Source organism: Telmatherina bonti, assembly GCF_933228915.1.
Source record: "Telmatherina bonti genome assembly, chromosome: 7".
Taxonomy (NCBI): Eukaryota; Metazoa; Chordata; class Actinopteri; order Atheriniformes; family Telmatherinidae; genus Telmatherina; species Telmatherina bonti.
Window position 1 is genome coordinate 2,119,458 of NC_136625.1, and position 22,941 is coordinate 2,142,398.

General features: G+C 46.4%; 2 protein-coding genes across 2 annotated transcripts; both read right to left on the minus strand.

Annotated features, from left to right (window-relative positions):
• Positions 1–1,081: 1,081 nt before the first annotated feature.
• Positions 1,082–18,703, minus strand: LOC306758313 (E3 ubiquitin-protein ligase TRIM63-like). The gene is made up of 9 exons (XM_079243609.1): positions 18,476–18,703; positions 17,774–17,946; positions 16,729–16,903; positions 13,999–14,094; positions 12,182–12,415; positions 2,548–2,570; positions 2,213–2,337; positions 1,566–1,816; positions 1,082–1,474 (listed from the first exon to the last, which is right to left on the minus strand). Exons 1-9 carry the CDS (start codon positions 18,593–18,595, stop codon positions 1,397–1,399), a joined length of 1,275 nt encoding a protein of 424 aa, XP_079099735.1. The 5' UTR covers positions 18,596–18,703; the 3' UTR covers positions 1,082–1,396.
• Positions 18,704–19,199: 496 nt separating this feature from the next.
• LOC306757965 (dnaJ homolog subfamily C member 5B-like) lies at positions 19,200–22,222 on the minus strand (the record flags this gene model as incomplete). Its single annotated transcript, XM_079243162.1, has 4 exons — positions 19,200–19,297; positions 19,384–19,555; positions 20,520–20,733; positions 22,116–22,222. The coding sequence occupies 4 exons, from the start codon at positions 22,220–22,222 to the stop codon at positions 19,200–19,202; spliced, it is 591 nt and encodes a 196-aa protein (XP_079099288.1).
• Positions 22,223–22,941: the final 719 nt, after the last annotated feature.

Below are 22,941 nucleotides of genomic sequence, written 5' to 3' on the forward strand. Positions count from 1 at the left end.
CTGTAGAGACAGGGTCAGAAGAGTTAGTGCACATGTGCATACAGCAACCTGTCAGAGGAGCAAAATGGCAGAAAGAAGGGAGTCAATAAGGCGACGGTGACGAACTGGGTCACCATCAGATGTCAGGAAACCACAGAGTTTCCACAGCGCTCCAAAACCCACACCTGGGTCTGGGTTCTGAGAGCGGAGCCATCAAGTCAGGGTCAACTCGAGGTCGGTCAGAGAGGTCAGGTCTGGGGGTGCAGAGGATGGCCAGTCCAGCCACACAGTCATGGAGTGTGTCATCGGCAGGAGTGGGGTTCCACCACAACAGTGTGGCGCACGGGTCTGACTTGTTTCATGTTTACGCATTTAATATCTGTCATTAATGGAAATCGGATGGGATTGAAAGGTCTTATCCTGTTTTTATTTTGTTTGTCCTCTGTTTGAAGCTTTTATGTCTCATCTAACTGTAATTTTGATTACTAACCATAACCCCCCCCCCCCCCCCCCCCCAACCCCTAACCCTTGTTTTCTATAGAAGTTTTCTCAGGCTCAATGTGATTTAATTACCGTGTTGAAGCTTGATACATTTATCTTTCTGATATGTATTTCATACATTTGCAATAAAAAAAGAAATGCCCCGAGGGAGGAGATGGTCTAGTAGGTGTTGAATGATGATGTTGAAGAATATTATGATGATGATGATGAAGATGACGAAGGTGCTCCTAAAGCTGACAGCTTCCTTTTTGTGAACCAGCCTGATGTGACATTTCAGTCAAACAGAGACCACCTCAAACATCAAGACCATCAGACCATCAGTTAGTAAAATATCAGGATCAATGGAGACCAATGATCCTGTAAAATAGACCTGGTCTTTGTAAAGACCAGAGGCAGACCAGGAACGCCCAAAGACCCAGGAGACCAGCCATTATCCCAGAGGAAAAGTCCTAGCAAGTCCAAACAACTACATGTCCACCGAGGAACCAACAAAAAAGACCTGACACTTCAACACCTGCAACATGTTAATTACGTAACACCAGGTCCAGGATGTGAGGGGATATTTTCCTGTGTGTCCACAAACAACATCAAACTTCACATCTGTCCTCCAGGATTTTATTTGAATCAGAGAAATAAACATAAACAAAAGAACCGATTTTTTTACTTTGACAAGAAGAAACACGTCTGATATGTGTCCACCAGGTGTCCGCCAGTTGTCGACTTGTTGTCCACAAGTTGTTGGGAAATGTTACTCCAAATTTAATTTGTAAAATTTCATAAACAAACTTCAGGTTTTTTGTAAAATCTGCAGAAGAGAGACTGATCCAGATCCTCGTCCAGGTTCAGTTCCAGATCGAACTCAAAGTCCAAGACCCAGATCCGAGTCCAAGTCTAAGTTTAAGTCTGGTTCTGGCTTTTATTTCTGGTTCAGCCAGCTGAAGGAGAAGACGTGTTTGGGTCCGTCTTTGTCCTCGGACTGGTTCTGCTGATCTGACTGAAGAAGAAGGAAAATTTGGTCATGTGACCATCAAACAATATTGAGATTTCTGATGTCCTTTAGCACCAAATTCAACATGCTCTCATACCTGAGAGGTGGGGCTGTTGGTGGAGAGGGGCAGGGGCTGCTGGGCCGGGCTGGATGATAACGGGCCGTGGCTCCTTGCCTGTGGATTGGTCGGGGTCTCTGATGGTCCCTGGGGAAGTGTTGCTGACAGGTCAGATAACAATGGAGGCTGGTGATTGGCCAGTGGTCCTGCAGCTGATGAAGGTGCAACATACTGCTGGGTCAACCCTCTTTGCCTCACCTGGTCCTCATCTTCCTCATCATCCTCATCAACTAAAAAACAATAAAATGATGTCACTCCTAAAACTTTAGCATGAAGTTTATTTATTACCAGCAGCTCAGCTAGCTAAAAGTAAGTGCTGAACACGGCTAACAATTAGCAATGAACAGCCAAACAATGGGAAGATAACTCATTAAGAGCTGGCGGTATACATGCTAACAGTTATCAGGTAACACGGTAACCAAATCTGGCCAGTAGAGTGTTTACAGACAAAATTATGATGAAATGTTGTTTACATATCAACAACCCCACCTCCCAGACACAGAGCTGTGACATCTGTCTCATGTCAGTGATGAAAAAGTTGTGTATGTGCCATGCTTTCCTGCAGCATGAACTTAACATTTACAGTCTGTGAGTCTGATCTGTCATTGGTTAGAAAAACTGTTTACATTTAATGAAGTTGATGTTGGTCAGCCCTCTTCTTTGGGACTCAAAATTTACTGTGAAGTGCTCCATGTCATCATACCCAGATTGGACTTTATCCAAGTGAGATGTGTCTGTCCCCTGTACAAGTCTGAGCATGAACACACAACTTGAGGTTAGAACTAAACAAAATGGAAAATTCAACAACTGCAACATCTTCACAGGAACAAACACTTTTAAAAAATCAGTTTGAAGTACAATTAACATATTCAAACTAGTTGACAAACAATATTAAGTAAGGAAGAATAAAATGGAAGAGGACAAACAAGAAAACAAGAACAAAAACAGGAACAAAACTCACTTCTGCAGCAAAGGTTTCACAGTCTGAAAAGAAAATTAAAAAGGGACTTTATTAATATGAATCTGAGCAATAAATGCTAACACTTCAGGCTCATTTGAGTCCAAAACCCTAACACTATACTTAGACCATGCAAACAACATACTAACACAATGCTAACACCATACTAAAGACTAACACCATACAAATCCCATGTTAATACCATGCTGGCAACTTACTCAACCATGGTAACCCCTTTATGGCATCCTCTGTCTCTAGAGACAACGGAGTCTGCACATGGCTGTGTATATATATATATACATATATATATGTATATATATATATATATATATATATATATATATATATATATATATATATATATATATATATATATATGCCTGTCGCCCAAAGCCGGCTGGGATAGGCTCCATCTTCCCCGCGACCCTGAATTGGAATAAGCGGTTTGGAAAATGAATGAATGAATATATATATATATATACATATATATATATATATATATATATATATATATATATATATATATATATATATATATATATATATATATATATATATATATGTGTATATATGACATGAACCCGTTTGGGTTGGTTGAAAACCAGACGTGCTGCTGGTTCTGGATCATCTGCAGAGGTTTAACCAGCATGCAGGCAGACCTGCCAGTAGGGAACTGCAGTAATCGATGCGTGAGATGACCAGAGCCTGAACCAGAAGCTGAGTCGTGTGTTCTGTCGGGTACGTCTGATTCTCTTGATGTTGTAGAGAGCATATCGGCAGGTACGGGCAACCGAGGCAACATGGACCTTAAAGGTCAGCTGGTCATCCACCATGACACCCAGATTCCAGGCAGCAGATGTAGGAACAAGTGTGATAGAGTGGAGCTTCACACGTATCTGCAGAGGTAAGGAAGGATTGGCTGGACAGACAATGAGCTCTGTCTTGGACAGATTGAGCTGAAGATGGCGATCCTTCATCCATGATGAGATATCAGCAAGACAAGCTGATATTCTCATTGAGACGGTTGTGTCATCCGGAGGAAAGGAGAGGAAAAGCTGAGTGTCATCAGCATAATAGTGATAGGAGAAGCCGTGAGAACTTATGACTCTACCAAGATCAGAGTAGAGCCTCTGATCTTGAAGAAAAAAAAAAAAAAAAAAAAAAAAAAAAAAAAAAAAGATCAGAGTAGAGCCGCTGCTCCTCCGCATCGAGAGGAACCAGTTGAGGTGGCTCGGGCATCTGGTCAGGATGCCTCCTGGACCTCCCTGGTGAGGTGTTCCAGGCACGTCCCTCTGGGAGGAGACCCCGGGGAAGACCCAGGACACGCTGGAGGGATTACATCTCTCGGCTGGCCTGGGAACGCCTCGGGATCCCCCCGCAGAGTTGGCAAATGTGTCTGGGGAGAGGGAAGTCTGGGCTTCCCTGCTTAGGCTGCTGCCCCCGCGACCCGACCCCGGATAAGCAGCAGAAGATGGATGGATGGATGGATGGATGGATGGATGGATGGATGGAATGTATGTATAATCACTTAGCTGTGGCTAACTAAGCCAATGCGGGAGCTGCAGCTCCTACCACACGTGCTGCAAATGTAATTACATGTAGGGATCATGGGGGAAGCCTGTGGCAGACTGGGTTCTCTGCTCTTTCCAGCTCTTCCTTTACTCACGCTGGATCTCTCTTTTCTCCTCAGCCTACTTGACATCAGTTTTGACATTTGCATGCTAGCCAGAACAGTCAGAGGGTGCTGTCTTGAGATCTGCTGGGTTGATGATGCATGACTTCAGATTGCTCTTGCAGATATCCTTGTAGCGCAGGACAGGTCGTTGTGTTGGGCGCATGTCTGTTGCGAGCTCGCCATAGAGGATATCCTTTGGAATGCGGCTATCGTCCATGCTGCATACAGGTCTGAGTCATTAGAGGTGCCTCTGTGGCAAACATGCCTGCCTGGGCCAAGACACTTGCGTTGGAGACATGATCCTGCCAGGTGATGCAGAGGAGTCGTCTGAGGTTACGCATGTGGAAAGCGTTCAGTCTTCACTCTTGATGAATGTAGAGTGTCCAAGCTTCACTGCCAGATGTGCAAGAGGTGTGCTTACCACGCATGTTGGTATCTTCATCTTAGTGTTTACACAGCAAAATTGATAGTGTTAAAAAGTGTTACATTTTCCGGTGAAAAATATATTGAGTTAGTAAATGTTGATTTTGGTGTTGATCTCAGCACCTGCCGTGTTGGAACAGCTCCAGGGGCGGTGCAACGTGACAGAGTTGCCTGCTTACATGGTGTCGGTGTTTGTTCTACATCCGGTCTCTCAAGGCGGTTTTTCTCTGCAACGCTCATGGCGACGTGAGAAGTCGAGCTTGGGAATACGCTATAAAACGGTAAGAAGTTTACATATTAACTTCTACTGGCTCTCAATAGTTATATGACAACAATAAATTGGATGTAACTCACGTAGGACATAGATTACTAAACTCGGTACCTACACGGTCAAGCTAACTAGCTTGGTATGCTCCTAGCAAGTCTACATTGGTTTGTTTTAAGCAATTGTAAGGAGTTGTTTGCGTGTATGTTTGCATGTAATGTTTGTCTATCACCCATTGTTAAACGCGTTACCAACATCAACACTATTTTCAACTGATTAACTTCTGGGCTTCGTTAGGACGGGAAGGGTAACGATATGTCAGGTAATTTATTACCGTGTTTTTTCACGACAGATTAAGATAGTTATTAATTTCTGGATAGATTTTTTTCTGGACAGTGCTTGCCAATGGCGTTTTAGAAGACAGACATTAGAAATGAGCAAAGGGGAATTGAAAAGACATCAGGTCGGCTTCAGCTCCAAATAGTGTGAAGATAGAAATTTTAAATTGGGGTTATTTCATTTTCCCTCCCTCAGCAGGCACAGGACTGTTACTGTAAAGTGGTGGATGATTATTTTAAACTAAACAATAAACATACAGTATAAGTAAGTAAGCTTGTTAAGTTTTGTAGACACAGCTTTTTCTCTGGATAGAAGTAGTACTGGTGTAGAAATATAACCTTAACTTTAAGAAGAAATGCTAAGTATTGTTGTTTGCTTGGCTTTTATTGTCATTTGTGAACATCTTGCTGCTGTGAAGTGTAACAGCTATTATTTTCCACTTTGCAGTTCCTAGGTGTCGTCATGTTGCTGAAGGTTAAATACCAGAGTGCGAAGAAGTACATCAGGTTACAGACAGGTTTCACCTATTGGGACTTCATCAGTGAAGGTGAGCAACCATCTTGTGTAACAAAATATGTAGCTTTCAAAAGAAATAAGAAAAAAAAATGGCTTATGGTGTATAGATGCCATAATAAATTATTTTTACTAAAGCTTTTGGTATTAGCATCATTAGCTTTAGTCACACAAAAGTACTGTGGCCCTTGTTGTAAGACTGGTTACCAATCATTACTTCCCAAATACCGAAAGGCACTAGAAATTAACATCTTTATTTTACCTTCGGCTGTTCCTCTGTGGTAGCTGGATTTTGAAATGCCTCATAGTTGTTGGCTCTAAAGTTAAGTGTTTTGACTTTGGGAACTGTGCTTTAAATGGAGACCAGTTTATCTGTCATTGCATTGAGAGACAAGTACTGAAACTGTCTGTCAGATATGTTTAACTTGTAAAAGTATTTTATTTTGGGTACTGTGATGTTGGTAATGGCCAAAATAGAATATCACAATACAAAGAGTCATAGATGAGAATCTTGGTCTTCACTGTTTTAAACAGTTATCTTTAACTGATTTCATGCTATGATCCTCTTTTAGTCAAAAATAAGTTTGGGCTTCCTGATGCAGCTGAACTTCAGATTTTCAATGAATCTGACACAGCAGTGGAGGAAGATGTTCTACTCGAACTGATAGAAGCCAGTCCGAACTGACAGACTGTGAGAGACAGCTTCTGAGGAGGTAAGTTCTGTTAATGCAGTTCCTTTATACCTTTTACTGAATTGTATTGCAATTCACCATGGCTAAACGCTTTGCGGTAAAAATGTGGTGGGGATTTTTTTTCACCAATATTGCGATTGAAAATGAGATATACTTTTCACATTCCTTCTTTGCAGTTTTTCTCCATGAAATACATGGAGGCAATCGGTTAAGTGTAACAAACTGTATAATTAAACCAGTGAATCCTCCCAGAAGGCAATACACATTACTACTACTACTACTACTACTACTAATAATAATAATAATAACAAATAATAATCATAATCATAATCATCAACATTATATTTTTAAAAGTCCCTCTCAAAGCCCACAAGGACACTTCATAAAGATTAAAGCAAACGAGAATAAATTGCATACATTAAACACTATGATCATAGACAATGATTCAGAATGAATGGCAGATTATTATTAATTGATTCAGTGGTTAAAAATGTGGGTTTTGAGTTATAATTAATATTTTTATTCAGAAAAATGATAGCAGCAGGCTAACAATAACAGACTATAAAACGCTTTCAAAATCAGATAACCTACATGTTGCTGCCCCATCGATTCATCCCTTTCACACAGAAGCTTTTGCTCTGTATTTGCTTTCTCTCACAAAGTTATGCTCAAACTCAGATTTTACACAGTCTCAGCCTGCAAGCTTTTAATGATGAGTGAAATCAGACAGCGCATGACATCACTGTCAATCAGCTAATTACTGCTGTTAAACACCAGTGGCTCAACAGTTGTGTGACGTCATATCAGGTATAGCAATCTGACGACGCAGGCGGTGCTCAAGATCAGCCAGTATTCTGTTACCAAAATAGTTCAGTAGCTACACTTAGTTCAGCACTCGTGTTCATGACGGTCCAGACTTTCAGCTCCGCGTGTTTTCTGTGTTTATCTGTGCTTGTGTTTTCATTTATTCTACAAACTGAAACACATATTTTTTCTCTGTTTTTTCCAAGTTTGTTTTTGTTGGTGGGCTCTGCTTAACAGAAATGCTCCACAGGTAGTACGTCATGCTCGTAAGCCTCATATGTGTGTTCAACACGGCAAGTTGTGCTGGTTGCATCACTCGAACTGATGATATGGGAAAGTCACACGACGGCATGATTACAAAATTGCATTACGTAAAACAGCAATTTAATCACAAATGCAATTAATCGTTAAGCTCTACAATTCTCAGTGTTAAGTCAATAGTGTTTTAGAAATGATCCCTACACTCTTTAATAGCCTTACATCAATGGTTTTTTTAAGTTTTTTTTCTCATTTAGATCATTCAACACCATCTTCCCTCACTGATACCATATCTCTGTCATCAAGTGACACTCCATCCATCCATCCATCCATCTTCTGCTGCTTATCCGGGGTCGGGTCGCGGGGGCAGCAGCCTAAGCAGGGAAGCCAAGACTTCCCTCTCCCCAGCCACATTTGCCAACTCTGCGGGGGGATCCCGAGGCGTTCCCAGGCCAGCCGAGAGATATAATCCCTCCAGCGTGTCCTGGGTCTTCCCCGGGGTCTCCTCCCAGAGGGACGTGCCTGGAACACCTCACCAGGGAGGTCCAGGAGGCATCCTGACCAGATGCCCGAGCCACCTCAACTGGTTCCTCTCGATGCGGAGGAGCAGCGGCTCTACTCTGATCTCCTCCCGGATGACTGAGCTCCTCACCCTATCTCTAAGGGAGAGCCCGGCCACCCTGCGGAGGAAACCCATTTCAGCCGCCTGTATACGAGATCTCCTTCTTTCGGTCACGACCCACAGCTCATGACCATAGGTGAGGGTAGGAACGTAGATCGACTGGTAAATCGAGAGCTTCGCCTTCTGGCTCAGCTCCTTCTTCACCACGACAGACCGGCGCAGAGTCCGCATTACTGCAGACGCCGCACCGATCCGTCTGTCGATCTCACGCTCCATCCTTCCCTCACTCGTGAACAAGACCCCGAGATATTTAAACTCCTCCACTTGAGGCAGGACCTGACTCCCGACCCGGAGAGGACAATCCACCCTATTCCGGCTGAGGACCATGGTCTCAGATTTGGAGGTGCTGATTCTCATCCCAGCCGCTTCACACTCGGCCGCGAATCGCTCAAGTGAGAGCTGGAGATCACGACCAGATGAAGCCAACAGGACCACGTCATCTGCAAAAAGCAGGGACCCAATCCTGAGGCCACCAAGTCGGATCCCCTCATCAAGTGACACTGATTTCCAAAAAGAGTTAAGCATTTCCACTGGAAATGGATCAATGTCTGAGTTCATAACTGGATCTACCACAGATGTTTCTGAGTCAGAGGCTGCAAAAGAGGTACTTCACATGTTATTTAGCAATTTCACTATCCGTGTAATCAGAAACATTTAAAGCAAATTTAGGTTATCGCTAACGTTCCTTCTAATTTTTCATCTGTCTGAGCATACACACAAACTTCACTGACCACTGTGAGCGACAACAGATATGCACACTGTGGCCACGCCAGGATCACACTTCTTAGACTCACCAGTATCACATTACTTACTGGCAATGTAAACACATTAGCTGGACTTTTAGAATGATTCATAGATGTCAGAATGATTTCAGAATCAGAACAATCTCAATTGGATTGAAATATTTGTCCATACGCAGCTACTCCTTAAAAACCTGAGATCATGATGAATTTGACTTGTTAAAAGAATTCATAGATAGATTTGCTGTGCGTGGAGACGTTTTAGTATACCATTATTTAAATGATACTCCTATTTACTGAATTATAAACTGACTTTATTTGTCTTTTGTATGTTAATAGATGGTAGCAAATGGCCTGAAAGTAAAGCCTGGAGGTGAAGAAGTTCTTGAGGAGTACAAGTCAAACAATTGACTGGTGAAGGCAGCTACGGTGGCCGGTGAAGGTAGCTACGGAGACCGGTGAAGGCAGCTACGGTGGCCGGTGAAGGCAGCTACGGTGGCCGGTGAAGGTAGCTACGGAGGCCGGTGAAGGCAGCTACGGTGGCCGGTGAAGGCAGCTACGGTGGCCGGTGAAGGCAGCTACGGTGGCCGGTGAAAGTAGCTACGGAGGCCGGTGAAGGCAGCTACGGAGGCCGGTGAAGGCAGCTACGGAGGCCGGTGAAGGCAGCTACGGTGGCCGGTGAAGGTAGCTACGGAGGCCGGTGAAGGCAGCTACGGAGGCCGGTGAAGGCAGCTACGGTGGCCGGTGAAGGCAGCTACGGTGGCCGGTGAAAGTAGCTACGGAGGCCGGTGAAGGCAGCTACGGAGGCCGGTGAAGGCAGCTACGGTGGCCGGTGAAGGTAGCTACGGAGGCCGGTGAAGGCAGCTACGGAGGCCGGTGAAGGCAGCTACGGTGGCCGGTGAAGGTAGCTACGGAGGCCGGTGAAGGCAGCTACGGTGGCCGTTGAAGGCAGCTACGGAGGCCGGTGAAGGCAGCTACGGTGGCCGGTGAAGGCAGCTACGGTGGCCGGTGAAGGCAGCTACGGTGGCCGGTGAAGGCAGCTACGGTGGCCGGTGAAGGCAGCTACGGTGGCCGTTGAAGGCAGCTACGGAGGCCGGTGAAGGCAGCTACGGAGGCCGGTGAAGGCAGCTACGGTGGCCGGTGAAGGCAGCTACGGTGGCCGGTGAAGGCAGCTACGGTGGCCGGTGAAGGCAGCTACGGTGGCCGGTGAAGGCAGCTACGGTGGCCGGTGAAGGTAGCTACGGAGGCCGGTGAAGGTAGCTACGGTGGCCGGTGAAGGTAGCTACGGAGGCCGGTGAAGGCAGCTACGGTGGCCGGTGAAAGTAGCTACGGTGGCCGTTGAAGGCAGCTACGGTGGCCGGTGAAGGTAGCTACGGAGGCCGGTGAAGGCAGCTACGGTGGCCGGTGAAGGCAGCTACGGTGGCCGGTGAAGGTAGCTACGGTGGCCGGTGAAGGCAGCTACGGTGGCACAAGAACAAGGACCAAAGTACAGAAGACCATCAGCTTCATGGAGATGCCTGCAAGGAGGCAATATAATTTCTCCTTCACTGCAATGATGAAGGAAGTGTGTTTGAGAAGATGAAGATGACCTTTCAACATCGCCAGGACATGGTGCATGACCCAAAGAGAACAACCATCATCAACACCATTTTTAGATGTCAAAGGACTCGTAAGTTGTCTTTTATTGAAACAGTTGAAATTTGACTTGACTTAAGCAATGACCATGCACTGATCTTTGTCTCAATGTGTTTTTTCTACATATGATCAACATGCCATGCTAACACCAAACTAAAAACTAACACCATGTTAATACCACTGTAACAACTTACTAACACCATGCTAACACCAAACCAAAAACTAACACCATGTTAATACCACTGTAACAACTTACTAACATCATGCTAACATCAAACTAAAAACTAACACCATGTTAATACCACGGTAACAACTTACTAATGACTAATAATAATACTCATAATTCTCGTTGGATCTGAAAAACTCAGAGCTAAATTTTCCGGTTTTGTAATGAACCTGGATGGCATTACTTTAGCTTCCAGTGCTACAGTGAGAAACCTTGGAGTAATATTTGACCCTGACCTGTCCTTTGGTCCACATATTAAGCAGGTTACTAAAACAGCCTTGTTTCATTTACGTAATATAGCCAAAATTAGGGACATTCTGTCTCAGAGTGATGCAGAAAAACTGGTTCACGCTTTTGTTACTTCGAGACTAGATTACTGTAACTCTCTATTACTGGGCTGTCCTAAATATGCCCTGAAAAGCCTTCAGCTGATCCAGAATTCTGCAGCCAGAGTCCTGACCAGAACCAGCATGAGAGATCATATTTCTCCAGTTTTAGCCTCTCTTCATTGGCTGCCTGTTGAATCTAGAATAGAATTTAAAATCCTTCTCCTTACATATAAAGCCCTCCACAACCAGGCACCACTATATATCAAAGACCTCATTGTTCCTTATATACCAAGCAGAGTACTTCGTTCGCAGACTGCAGGCTTACTTGTGGTTCCTAGAGTCTCAAAGAGCCGAGCAGGAGGCAGAGCCTTTGGTTATCAGGCCCCTCTCTTATGGAATAAGCTCCCAGTTAGTGTTAGGGAAGCAGACACCCTCCCCACCTTTAAGACTAGGCTGAAGACTTATCTTTTTGATAAGTCTTTTAATGTTAACTATGCTAATAACTTACTAATAATGCTAAGACCAAGCTAATACAATGTGTAACATGCTGGTTCTTTTCCAACACCATGCTCCGCTAACATTACAGACAGACTGCACCTTAAACTGTTTCAGTCTTGTTGACCACTCCACGGCGTTCTACACAAACTGGGTCACATGGAGGTGATGAGTCTAAACAGCTATACGTCTATGGACAGGGATCAATGAATCCGGTCCACAAGAGCCATTGTTCTGCAGGTACTAAATCTTTCCCTACTGCAACACACCTTGTTCAATCGAAACTGCTCTTCATAGCTTTTTGTGAAGTCCTGCACAAGTCTATTAATTGCCCATTCATCTGAATTAGGAGTGTTGCTGCAGGAACACATGCAATACCTGCATGACATGGACCCCGAGGACAGGATTTGGAGATCCCTGGTCTATGAGGACAGTGGGGTGTTTGTAAGTAATGAGTGAAAAATAATATTAGCCACCACGCTAGCATCCATTATGCTATGGCTGCCTACTATTTCAGTTTCATATTTGGCTGCATTTTAAAGGCGATACATGTTTGGTCACCTGAAGGAAGACAACCATCTCAGATTCGTCCATGGTCTGAATGGCGGTCTCCAGCAGCTTGGATGTGTCGTCCAGGTGCTCACTGTACTTTTTGCTTAGACTGCGGATGTAGTGGAGCTTCTCGTCCTGCTCAGCATTGACCCTGAGCATCATATCACCTTTTTTCTCCTCCAGCAGCGCGAAAAGGTGATCAAACACTTCACACACCTTTGACTTCTGCCGGCGGCCATTTTCCTGCAGAGACACACAGCTGTGAGAGGGAATCGGTGCCAGGGCCAAGAGGCCCTAACAGGCTGTAGGACATTCGGCTGGCAGAAGACGTCCTAAAGGGCTGACGGAAGGTCCTGAGACCTGCTTTGCTTCCACTTTGAGCTTGTCTGTCTCCTACAACATCCTCTGTATCCACCTCCAGCCTGCTCAGAGCCACTCTGGTGGATAGTTGAGCAGCGTTACAACGCCAGCAGCCTCGTAACAACTACCTGGAAGCAGCGTTACAACGCCAGCAGCCTCGTAACAACTACCTGGAAGCAGCGTTACAACGCCAGCAGCCTCGTAACAACTACCTGGAAGCAGCGTTACAACGCCAGCAGCCTCGTAACAACTACCTGGAAGCAGCGTTACAACGCCATCAGCCTCGTAACAACTACCTGGAAGCAGCGTTACAACGCCAGCAGCCTCGTAACAACTACCTGGAAGCAGCGTTACAACGCCAGCAGCCTCGTAACAACTACCTGGAAGCAGCGTTACAACGCCAGCAGCCTCGTAACAACTACCTGGAAGCAGCGTTACAACGCCAGCAGCCTCGTAACAACTACCTGGAAGCAGCGTTACAACGCCATCAGCCTCGTAACAACTACCTGGAAGCAGCGTTACAACGCCAGCAGCCTCGTAACAACTACCTGGAAGCAGCGTTACAACGCCAGCAGCCTCGTAACAACTACGTGGAAGCAGCGTTACAACGCCAGCAGCCTCGTAACAACTACCTGGAAGCAGCGTTACAACGCCAGCAGCCTCGTAACAACTACCTGGAAGCAGCGTTACAACGCCAGCAACCTCGTAACAACTACCTGGAAGCAGCGTTACAACGCCAGCAGCCTCGTAACAACTACCTGGAAGCAGCGTTACAACGCCAGCAGCCTCGTAACAACTACCTGGAAGCAGCGTTACAACGCCAGCAGCCTCGTAACAACTACCTGGAAGCAGCGTTACAACGCCAGCAGCCTCGTAACAACTACCTGGAAGCAGCGTTACAACGCCATCAGCCTCGTAACAACTACCTGGAAGCAGCGTTACAACGCCAGCAGCCTCGTAACAACTACCTGGAAGCAGCGTTACAACGCCAGCAGCCTCGTAACAACTACCTGGAAGCAGCGTTACAACGCCAGCAGCCTCGTAACAACTACCTGGAAGCAGCGTTACAACGCCAGCAGCCTCGTAACAACTACCTGGAAGCAGCGTTACAACGCCAGCAGCCTCGTAACAACCACCTGGAAGCAGCGTTACAACGCCAGCAGCCTCGTAACAACTACCTGGAAGCAGCGTTACAACGCCAGCAGCCTCGTAACAACTACCTGGAAGCAGCGTTACAACGCCATCAGCCTCGTAACAACTACCTGGAAGCAGCGTTACAACGCCATCAGCCTCGTAACAACTACCTGGAAGCAGCGTTACAACGCCAGCAGCCTCGTAACAACTACCTGGAAGCAGCGTTACAACGCCATCAGCCTCGTAACAACTACCTGGAAGCAGCGTTACAACGCCAGCAGCCTCGTAACAACTACCTGGAAGCAGCGTTAAGGCGTGGAATCAGAACTCACATCCACTGTTCTGCAGGTTTCCTCCAGGTGGCCCATGATCGCCTGGATCCTCTCGTTGTTCCCAACCAGCATGGAGACGCAGTCCGTCAGCTCCGCCTACACATGAAGCATGCTGGCAGTTTCACTGGGAGTTCAACTGGGACATGCTGGGAGTTCTTCTGGGACATGCTGGGAGTTCTTCTGGGACATGCTGGGAGTTCAACTGGGACAGCTGGGAGTTCAGTTTGGACATGCTGGGAGTTCAACTGGGACATGCTGGGAGTTCAGTTTGGACATGCTGGGAGTTCAACTGGGACATGCTGGGAGTTCTTCTGGGACATGCTGGGAGTTCAACTGGGACATGCTTGGAGTTCAACTGGGACAGCTGGGAGTTCAACTGGGACAGCTGGGAGTTCAACTGGGACATGATGGGAGTTCAACTGGGACATGCTTGGAGTTCAACTGGGACAGCTGGGAGTTCAACTGGGACAGCTGGGAGTTCAACTGGGACATGATGGGAGTACAACTGGGACATGCTGGGAGTTCAACTGGGACATGCTGGGAATTCAACAAGGACATAATGGGAATTAAATTGGGACAGCTGGGAGTTCAACTGGGACAGCTGGGAGTTCAACTGGGACATGATGGGAGTTCAACTGGGACATGCTTGGAGTTCAACTGGGACATGATGGGAGTTCAACTGGGACATGCTGGGAGTTCAACTGGGACAGCTGGGAGTTCAACTGGGACAGCTGGGAGTTCAACTGGGACATGATGGGAGTACAACTGGGACATGCTGGGAGTTCAACTGGGACATGCTGGGAATTCAACAAGGACATAATGGGAATTAAACTGGGACAGCTGGGAGTTCAACTGGGACAGCTGGGAGTTCAACTGGGACAGCTGGGAGTTCAACTGGGACATGATGGGAGTTCAACTGGGACATGCTTGGAGTTCAACTGGGACAGCTGGGAGTTCAACTGGGACATGCTGGGAATTCAACAAGGACATAATGGGAATTAAACTGGGACATGCTGGGAGTTCAACTGGGACATGATGGGAATTCAACAAGGACATAATGGGAATTAAACTGGGACAGCTGGGAGTTCAACTGGTGCATGCTGGGAGTTCAGTAGGGACATGCTTGAAGTTCAACTGGGACATGATGGGAGTTCAACTGGGACAGCTGGGAGTTCAACTGGGACAGCTGGGAGTTCAACTGGGACATGATGGGAGTTCAACTGGGACATGCTTGGAGTTCAACTGGGACAGCTGGGAGTTCAACTGGGACAGCTGGGAGTTCAACTGGGACATGATGGGAGTACAACTGGGACATGCTGGGAGTTCAACTGGGACATGCTGGGAATTCAACAAGGACATAATGGGAATTAAATTGGGACAGCTGGGAGTTCAACTGGGACAGCTGGGAGTTCAACTGGGACATGATGGGAGTTCAACTGGGACATGCTTGGAGTTCAACTGGGACATGATGGGAGTTCAACTGGGACATGCTGGGAGTTCAACTGGGACAGCTGGGAGTTCAACTGGGACAGCTGGGAGTTCAACTGGGACATGATGGGAGTACAACTGGGACATGCTGGGAGTTCAACTGGGACATGCTGGGAATTCAACAAGGACATAATGGGAATTAAACTGGGACAGCTGGGAGTTCAACTGGGACAGCTGGGAGTTCAACTGGGACAGCTGGGAGTTCAACTGGGACATGATGGGAGTTCAACTGGGACATGCTTGGAGTTCAACTGGGACAGCTGGGAGTTCAACTGGGACATGCTGGGAATTCAACAAGGACATAATGGGAATTAAACTGGGACATGCTGGGAGTTCAACTGGGACATGATGGGAATTCAACAAGGACATAATGGGAATTAAACTGGGACAGCTGGGAGTTCAACTGGTGCATGCTGGGAGTTCAGTAGGGACATGCTTGAAGTTCAACTGGGACATGATGGGAGTTCAACTGGGACATGCTGGGAGTTCAACTGGGACATGCTGGGAATTCAACAAGGACATAATGGGAATTAAACTGGGACAGCTGGGAGTTCAACTGGTGCATGCTGGGAGTTCAGTAGGGACATGCTTGAAGTTCAACTGGGACATGCTGGGAGTTCTTCTGGGACATTATGAGAGTTCAAATGGACATTCTGGAAGTTAAATTGAAATATACTGGAAGTTGAACTGTAAGTTAAATGGGAATATAATGGAAGTGTAGCTGGGACAAACTGGAAGTGTAACTAGGACATACTGTAAGTTAAACCGGAACAAACTGGAAGTTGAACTGAGACAAACTGGAAGTTCAATTCAAAGTTAAATTGGAATATACTTTCAGTTGAACTGTGAAAAACTCTAAGTTGTACTGGGACAAACTGTAAGTTGAACTGGAACAAACTGGAAGTTGACCTGGAATTCAAATTGGAATATACTGTAAGTTGAACGAGGAATAACTGGAAGTTGAACTGGAAAAAAATGGAAGTTGAAGTTGAAGTTAAATTGGAATATACTGTAAGTTGAACTGGGACAAACTGGGAGTTGAACTGGGAAAAACTAAAAGTTGACCTGGAATTTAAATTGGAATATACTGTAAGTTGAACTGGGACAAACTGGGCGGTTGAACTGGGAAAAACTAAAAGTTGACCTGGAATTTAAATTGGAATATTCTGTCCGTTGAACTTGGAGAAATTGGAAGTTGAACTGGGACATACTGGGAGTTGAAAAGCCAACAGTTTTTCAGACCTTCTGCTTGTTGAAGATGTCGTTGAGCGGCGCCACCTCGCAGTCCTTGTGGGCTCCAAACACCTTGCACAGTGAACAGGTGGGAGTGCAACAGGTGATGCAGTAAATGTTTATTTTCTCGTCCTGGTGGTCTTCACACAACGGCTGCTCCCGCTTTACTTCAGGGACCGGCTTACTAATGAACAGACACACAGACAGGTTGATCTGCTGGGGTCTTCATAAATAAGACCTTCTAAGACATGTGTGACTTGCTGAGAATCTAACCTGTTGTTACCTGATGTCCAACTTCATCTCCTGGACATCTGCTTTGATTAAACAGTTTTCTGTTCATCTTGATGTTTTAAAATGGAAAACTTCTGAAAAGTTCTGAATGAAATGGATATATATAAATCTCATCTTGTGAATCAGTAGATTGTTTCCCTGCCCCCGTGCTGAGCCCTGTTTATCAGCTGCAGGCCTGAAATAATCCTGCTGCTGAAACACAACTAAAAATAAACACATAAACATCCGCCAACGAAGGAGGCTGGGTGGTTACCACTGGTAACTACTGGTAAGCCCTGCTAGTTCACAGCTGTATCCATTAAAAGTTGTGCTGCTTTTCATGGGTTTGTTTCCTCCAAGAAGGTCTGTTTGTTCACAATTGACATAAATAATCCTGGAGGGACTTTCATGAGGTTCCTGTCAGAACGGGTCTGACTTGGGCGATAACGTGACATGTTTGTTCATTAAAGAATCACTGTAAGATGTGATGCGTTTTACGATAAAACGTTTACCAGGCTGACACTACACTTCTCTACACTGTGGACCCATCGGTCAGTCTGGGAATGTCATCATGTCTCCATGTGGAATGACTGCGGGACCTGAACCGAGCTCTCACAGGGATTTCCTGTTTTGTTCTGCAAAAGCAGCTAAAATTCATTTAAAATATTTATAACAATGTTTGTAAAATTCATCCAGCTAAACGTGACCATAAAAAGAGCCTGTACACCTCCTGCAGTGCATCGGCCTGAACTGTCCAGGTGTGTGTCCAGGTTTTCTCCTCTACCTGTTGCTTCCCTGTTTGTACATATCAATGATGTTCTCCACCAGCAGGTTCCTCTGCAGACCGTAGACTCCGTGACGGTCCAGGACCACCTCATGTCGGCAGGACGGGCAGCGGAACCGTCCGCCCGACGTCGCCGTGGCGCCGCTTCGTGTGGACAGGTAGGGATTGGATGCCTGCAGGGACAGAGCTTCACATTACTGTCAGGACACAGTCAGTCTGCTGACCTTTAACCCTTCAGGAGGTTCTTGTCCTTTCGCATCGTTTTTCTCTTTATTCTCCGAAAATAAAATGTTTTTCTCTTAGAAAAATTTGTCATTTCAGTTTAAATCTTTGTGAAGTCAGAAAGATAAATTTCCACTTCCTCATGACACGCCGACATCACCAGCGGTCATGTGATCGCGATGACATCACCAGCGGTCATGTCATCGCGATGACATCACCAGCGGTCATGTCATCGCGATGACATCACCAGCGGTCATGTGATCGCGATGACATCACCAGCGGTCATGTGATCGCGGTGCATGTAAAACCCACTGAAACCTGAAAGCTCTGACATGTCGGATTTTCCCTGAACACACCACCAAAAGGACGTGTGAGGCAGGTCGCGTTTTTGTCCTTATAGCTGTAAGAAAACACAGGTGAGGCGTGTGTGTGTGTGTGTGTGTGTGTGTGTGTGTGTGTGTGTGTGTGTGTGTGCGTCACCAGGAACACGTCGTTGGCACACTTGCGGCAGAGGTTGTGTTGACACGGCAGGATGACCACCGGCTTGGTGAACATCTCCAGACAGATGGGACACACCAGCTGCTTCTCCAAAGTCTCCATGATGACTGTTGTCCAGCGAGGAAGAGGATGGACGAGCGAGGAAGAGGACAGATAGAAGAAGTAATGGAAGTGAAGCAGCAGACGTTCTGGTCTCAGGCAGCTCGGTCTGTTTTTAGACGTGAGGGACGTCAGCCGTTGCCATGCCAACACGCCCTTATATGTGAAAGGTCAGCAGGACAGATGAGAGGGAGGTCAGGGGAGGGGTGAGGTTTGTCAAAGGGACGGTGCGCAGCTCCCCCTGCTGGTCAAACCTGCAACAGGAAGTAACGGATGGAGGACACGCTGGACACACACAACCTTTTATTAACTCAGGTCACGTGGCCGCCGGTGTCCACATACAGGAAATGAAGTCAAATCAAACATTATTTACATCTCCTGCTCATCTTCCACCAGCTCTGCCTACCTCGCAGCCAATAGCCAATCAAAGCATGAGTGTGAGAAGTAGGAAACATGTGAGTAGTCTAACATCTGCAGAAGTCCTTAGAGACTCAGACGAGACGTTCGTCCTCTCAGAGTCCCAGGATGTCTTCAGACGTCAAACGGTTGATGTTCGCTGTAGAAACGCATCATCTGACCACTGATGCGTTTCCTGTCTGTCCCCGCCTCAGGTGTAGGTGTCCCCATATCTGCGATGCCCATCCCCGATCAGCTGTGTCTTCTCGCTGGCGTTGGGCGGTTGATGGACGATGGGCGTGTCCATGTCTGAAGATAAAGAGAACCTTGTTGTTTGGTTAGGAGTCCGTTAGGTTAGTCTGTCCAACAGAAACACGCGGTTGTTGCCGCCTCACCATTGTCCAGATCGTTGCGTATCTCCTCCTCCAGGTCGTCAGGAGAGGCGTAGTCTGGCTCCGCCCCCTCGCTGGATGTTGGCCGGAGTTTTCCGCAGCAGCAGTTACAGCAGCAGCAGAGACAGCAGCCACAGTAGCATCCAGTCAGGATCCCGCAGAGCAGGAAGAGACCCTGGAAAAGAAACTTGTCACCTCACACGCCCTAAACCCCGCCCCCATTGCTAGAACCACAGTAAGCTCCGCCTTCACACACACAGCCACAGTAAGCCCGGCCCCCACCGGAAGAGCCACAGTAAGCTCCGCCTTCACACACACAGCCACAGTAAGCCCCGCCCCAACCGGAAGAGCCACAGTAAGCTCCGCCTTCACACACACAGCCACAGTAAGCCCCGCCCCAACCGGAAGAGCCACAGTAAGCTCCACCTTCACACACACACACACAATCCTGGTAATACTTGTGTCGCAAGCTTGAGTTAGCACCTTCCGTAACAGCGTGGGGGTGGGCAGACAATTAACCCGGCGACACCGAAATAAAAAGTGCGAGGAAGAGAGTAGCTGTACATTACGGCGGTTTTATGTTTTATTTTCTTCTCCTACCGATGTGAGAGGAAGAGGAAGAGTGGCTGTAAAACCTGCTCAGTGCTGAGGGGCTTTGAACTGTTATTGGTTTGGGACCTCAGTAAAAGAGTTACAAGTCGCCAACACTGTTATTCCTGCTCCATCAACACCCCTGCCCGCCTCCCTTTCACGTGGCAGCAACACTGGACAAAGCCAGTTACCAGCCAATGAGCCAAGCGACCAGTCTTTGGAGGTAATGCCTACCTTCACCCATGCTCAGCCACTGTAAACCCCCCACTAGTAGAACCAGAGTAAGCCCCGCTTTTACCCATATGCAGCCACGGTAAGCCCCGCCTTTACCCATGTGCAGCCACGGTAAGCCCCGCCTTCACACATATGCAGCCACGGTAAGCCCCGCCTACACCCATATGTAGGCACGGTAAGCCCCGCCTTCACACATATGCAGCCACGGTAAGCCCCGCCTACACCCATATGTAGGCACGGTAAGCCCCGCCTACACCCATATGTAGGCACGGTAAGCCCCGCCTCTACAAAAAGCCACAGTAAACCCCGCCCACCTTGGCCCACCAGGTGGACAGCATGAAGTAGGTGTTGACATTGTCCTCTCCGAACTGCTGGGCCACGTAGAGTCCCAGAGATCCATAGGAGTCGTAGATGTTCCTCTTGCCGAGGTCCGACAGGACGGTATGGGCGCTGTTCAGCTCCTTGAACTTCTCCGCTGCATCCGGGTTGTCCGGGTTTTTATCGGGGTGGTAGCGCAATGCCAGCTTCCTGATAGCAGAGACACAGTCTAGTTTCATGGAAAGTTCCGGAACAAGGCATTGCCTGCGGCAGGCTGGTCTGAGCATGCTCATTAAGGATCACGTACATCATATATACATAGACGCCACATACTGTCACGCTGCCAATACAAGTTAATCACGCTGCCATCTTGAATGGGTCTCCCATGCGCCTCCAATGCATTAACAGATCACTGTAAAACATTAAAAACTACGTGCTAAAATATTTTTATAATGCTATTTAACTAAGACATGAGGTAGCTGCAATATAAATAAATGTATAAATGAATTTGATACTAACATGTTGGATTGTGTATTTATGCATTTGGATTTATCTATTTTTATCTGGTCAAATAAATAATTATTCAACTTCTGAAATGTAATTCCACATGATCTGCTTTCAATGTTTCGCCGGTTATTGCAACTGTTTGCTGAACAAAATAATAGTTGCTGGGGCGAGGTTTGGGCAACGGCCGTTCTGTGTGGAGTTTGCATGTCCTCTCCAGGTTCTGCGACTTCTTCCCACCATCCAAAGACATGATGTTAGGTTTAAAATTGCCTCCTAGGAGTGAGTGGTTGTTTGTCTCTGTGTGGCCCTGCGTTGGCGAGCTGTCCAAGGTGTACCCTGCTTTTTGCCAAGGACTGCTAGGCTCCAGCTTTCCCGCGACCCTTCATCGGATTACACGGTTAGGATAATGAATGAATTTATCAATATAGAGATACAGTTGTGCAAAGTCTGAAAATAAAGTATTGTATCAAAACTGTACAATTCAGAAGTTACCCAGAGAAACACTCAGAGAGCGCAAACCTCCACCAAGGCCTTTAAAAAGTTCCTGGATCCAAACGGTGATCCGGATCCCCACCAAAATTAACCAGTTCTTCCTTTTCACGTTTCCTACAAGTCCTGAAAAAGTCGGTAAAAACATGACCTCCTTGGCGGAGGTAATTATGCTAGCATGTAAAACTCTCTTTGTGAAACATCAATGTCATATTTATCCATAAACACCTCATAGGAGTAAAATTTATCATTCAGTAGATTATTCACTGTGTTAACATTATTTATAAACTAGCTATGTAGAAAAGTGTTTTGTTTGTGTGTAATATATACGTGTTGTTCCACAGAAAAGAGTTCTGTGGGGAATCTACGCTGATCTGCAGCAAGACTCAAAAGCAGAGACCCATCCAACATGGCGGCGACCCATATAATATGGTGGCGACCCTTCCAACATGGCGACAATGCTGATTCACTCTCCAGCTCACAATGAGCCATCTCTATACATGATGTCTATGTTTCTACCACCTCCTCCATCTGAAGTCACTGTCAGACATTGGTAGTTATAGCAACATGGCCCCAGAGACAAGGCCTCAGCTTACCTGTAGGCCTTCTTGATGTCATCGTGGCTGCAGCCTTTCTGCAGGCCCAGGATGTGATACAGAGACTCACCAGAGGTGGACAGAGTGCGATGCTTCTCCTCAGACATGCTGACAGCATCACCTGTGGCAGGTATATCAGCCTCAGGTAAATAATAAAAGTAACTGTAATCTAACAAAGTAACTAATCTAACTAAAGTCACCTGAATCAAATAAAAGTAACTGTACTCCAAAAACTAACTAATCTGACTATAGTAACTGTAATCGAACAAAAGTAACTAATCTAACTAAAGTAATCTTAATCTAACAAAAGTAACTGCTCCGCAAAGCTTCGGGTTCACCAGTCCATTCTCACTGCCTTCTATAAATGTTTCATTGAATCCATTCTCACATTCAACACCACTGCCTGGTTTGGTTTACTCACTCTCACTCATCACAACATGCTCAATAAGATTGTTAAAATCAGTAGTAAAATCATAGGTCAGGAGCAGCAGTCACTCAGTACCATCTATAACACCAGAGTCTTGAGAAAAGGCACCCAGATCTCCACTGACCCCTCGCACACCCTGCACTCTCACTACACCCTGTTACCTTCAGGGCGCAGGTACAGGTCTCTCCCTCTGAGAACAAAGAGGGCCACTTCCACCTTCCTTCCCACCTCTATCCGTCTGTTAAATGCTTGATGGCTATTGCAGACTGTTCTATTTATGACTGTGTGTGGCATATTGGTGTCAATTGTTGTTTTTAACTTATTTATTAACTGACATGTTGAGTTGTGTGTGTGGACATGTCTTTTTATTTTATTTGTCATGGTTGTGCTCTACCCGCA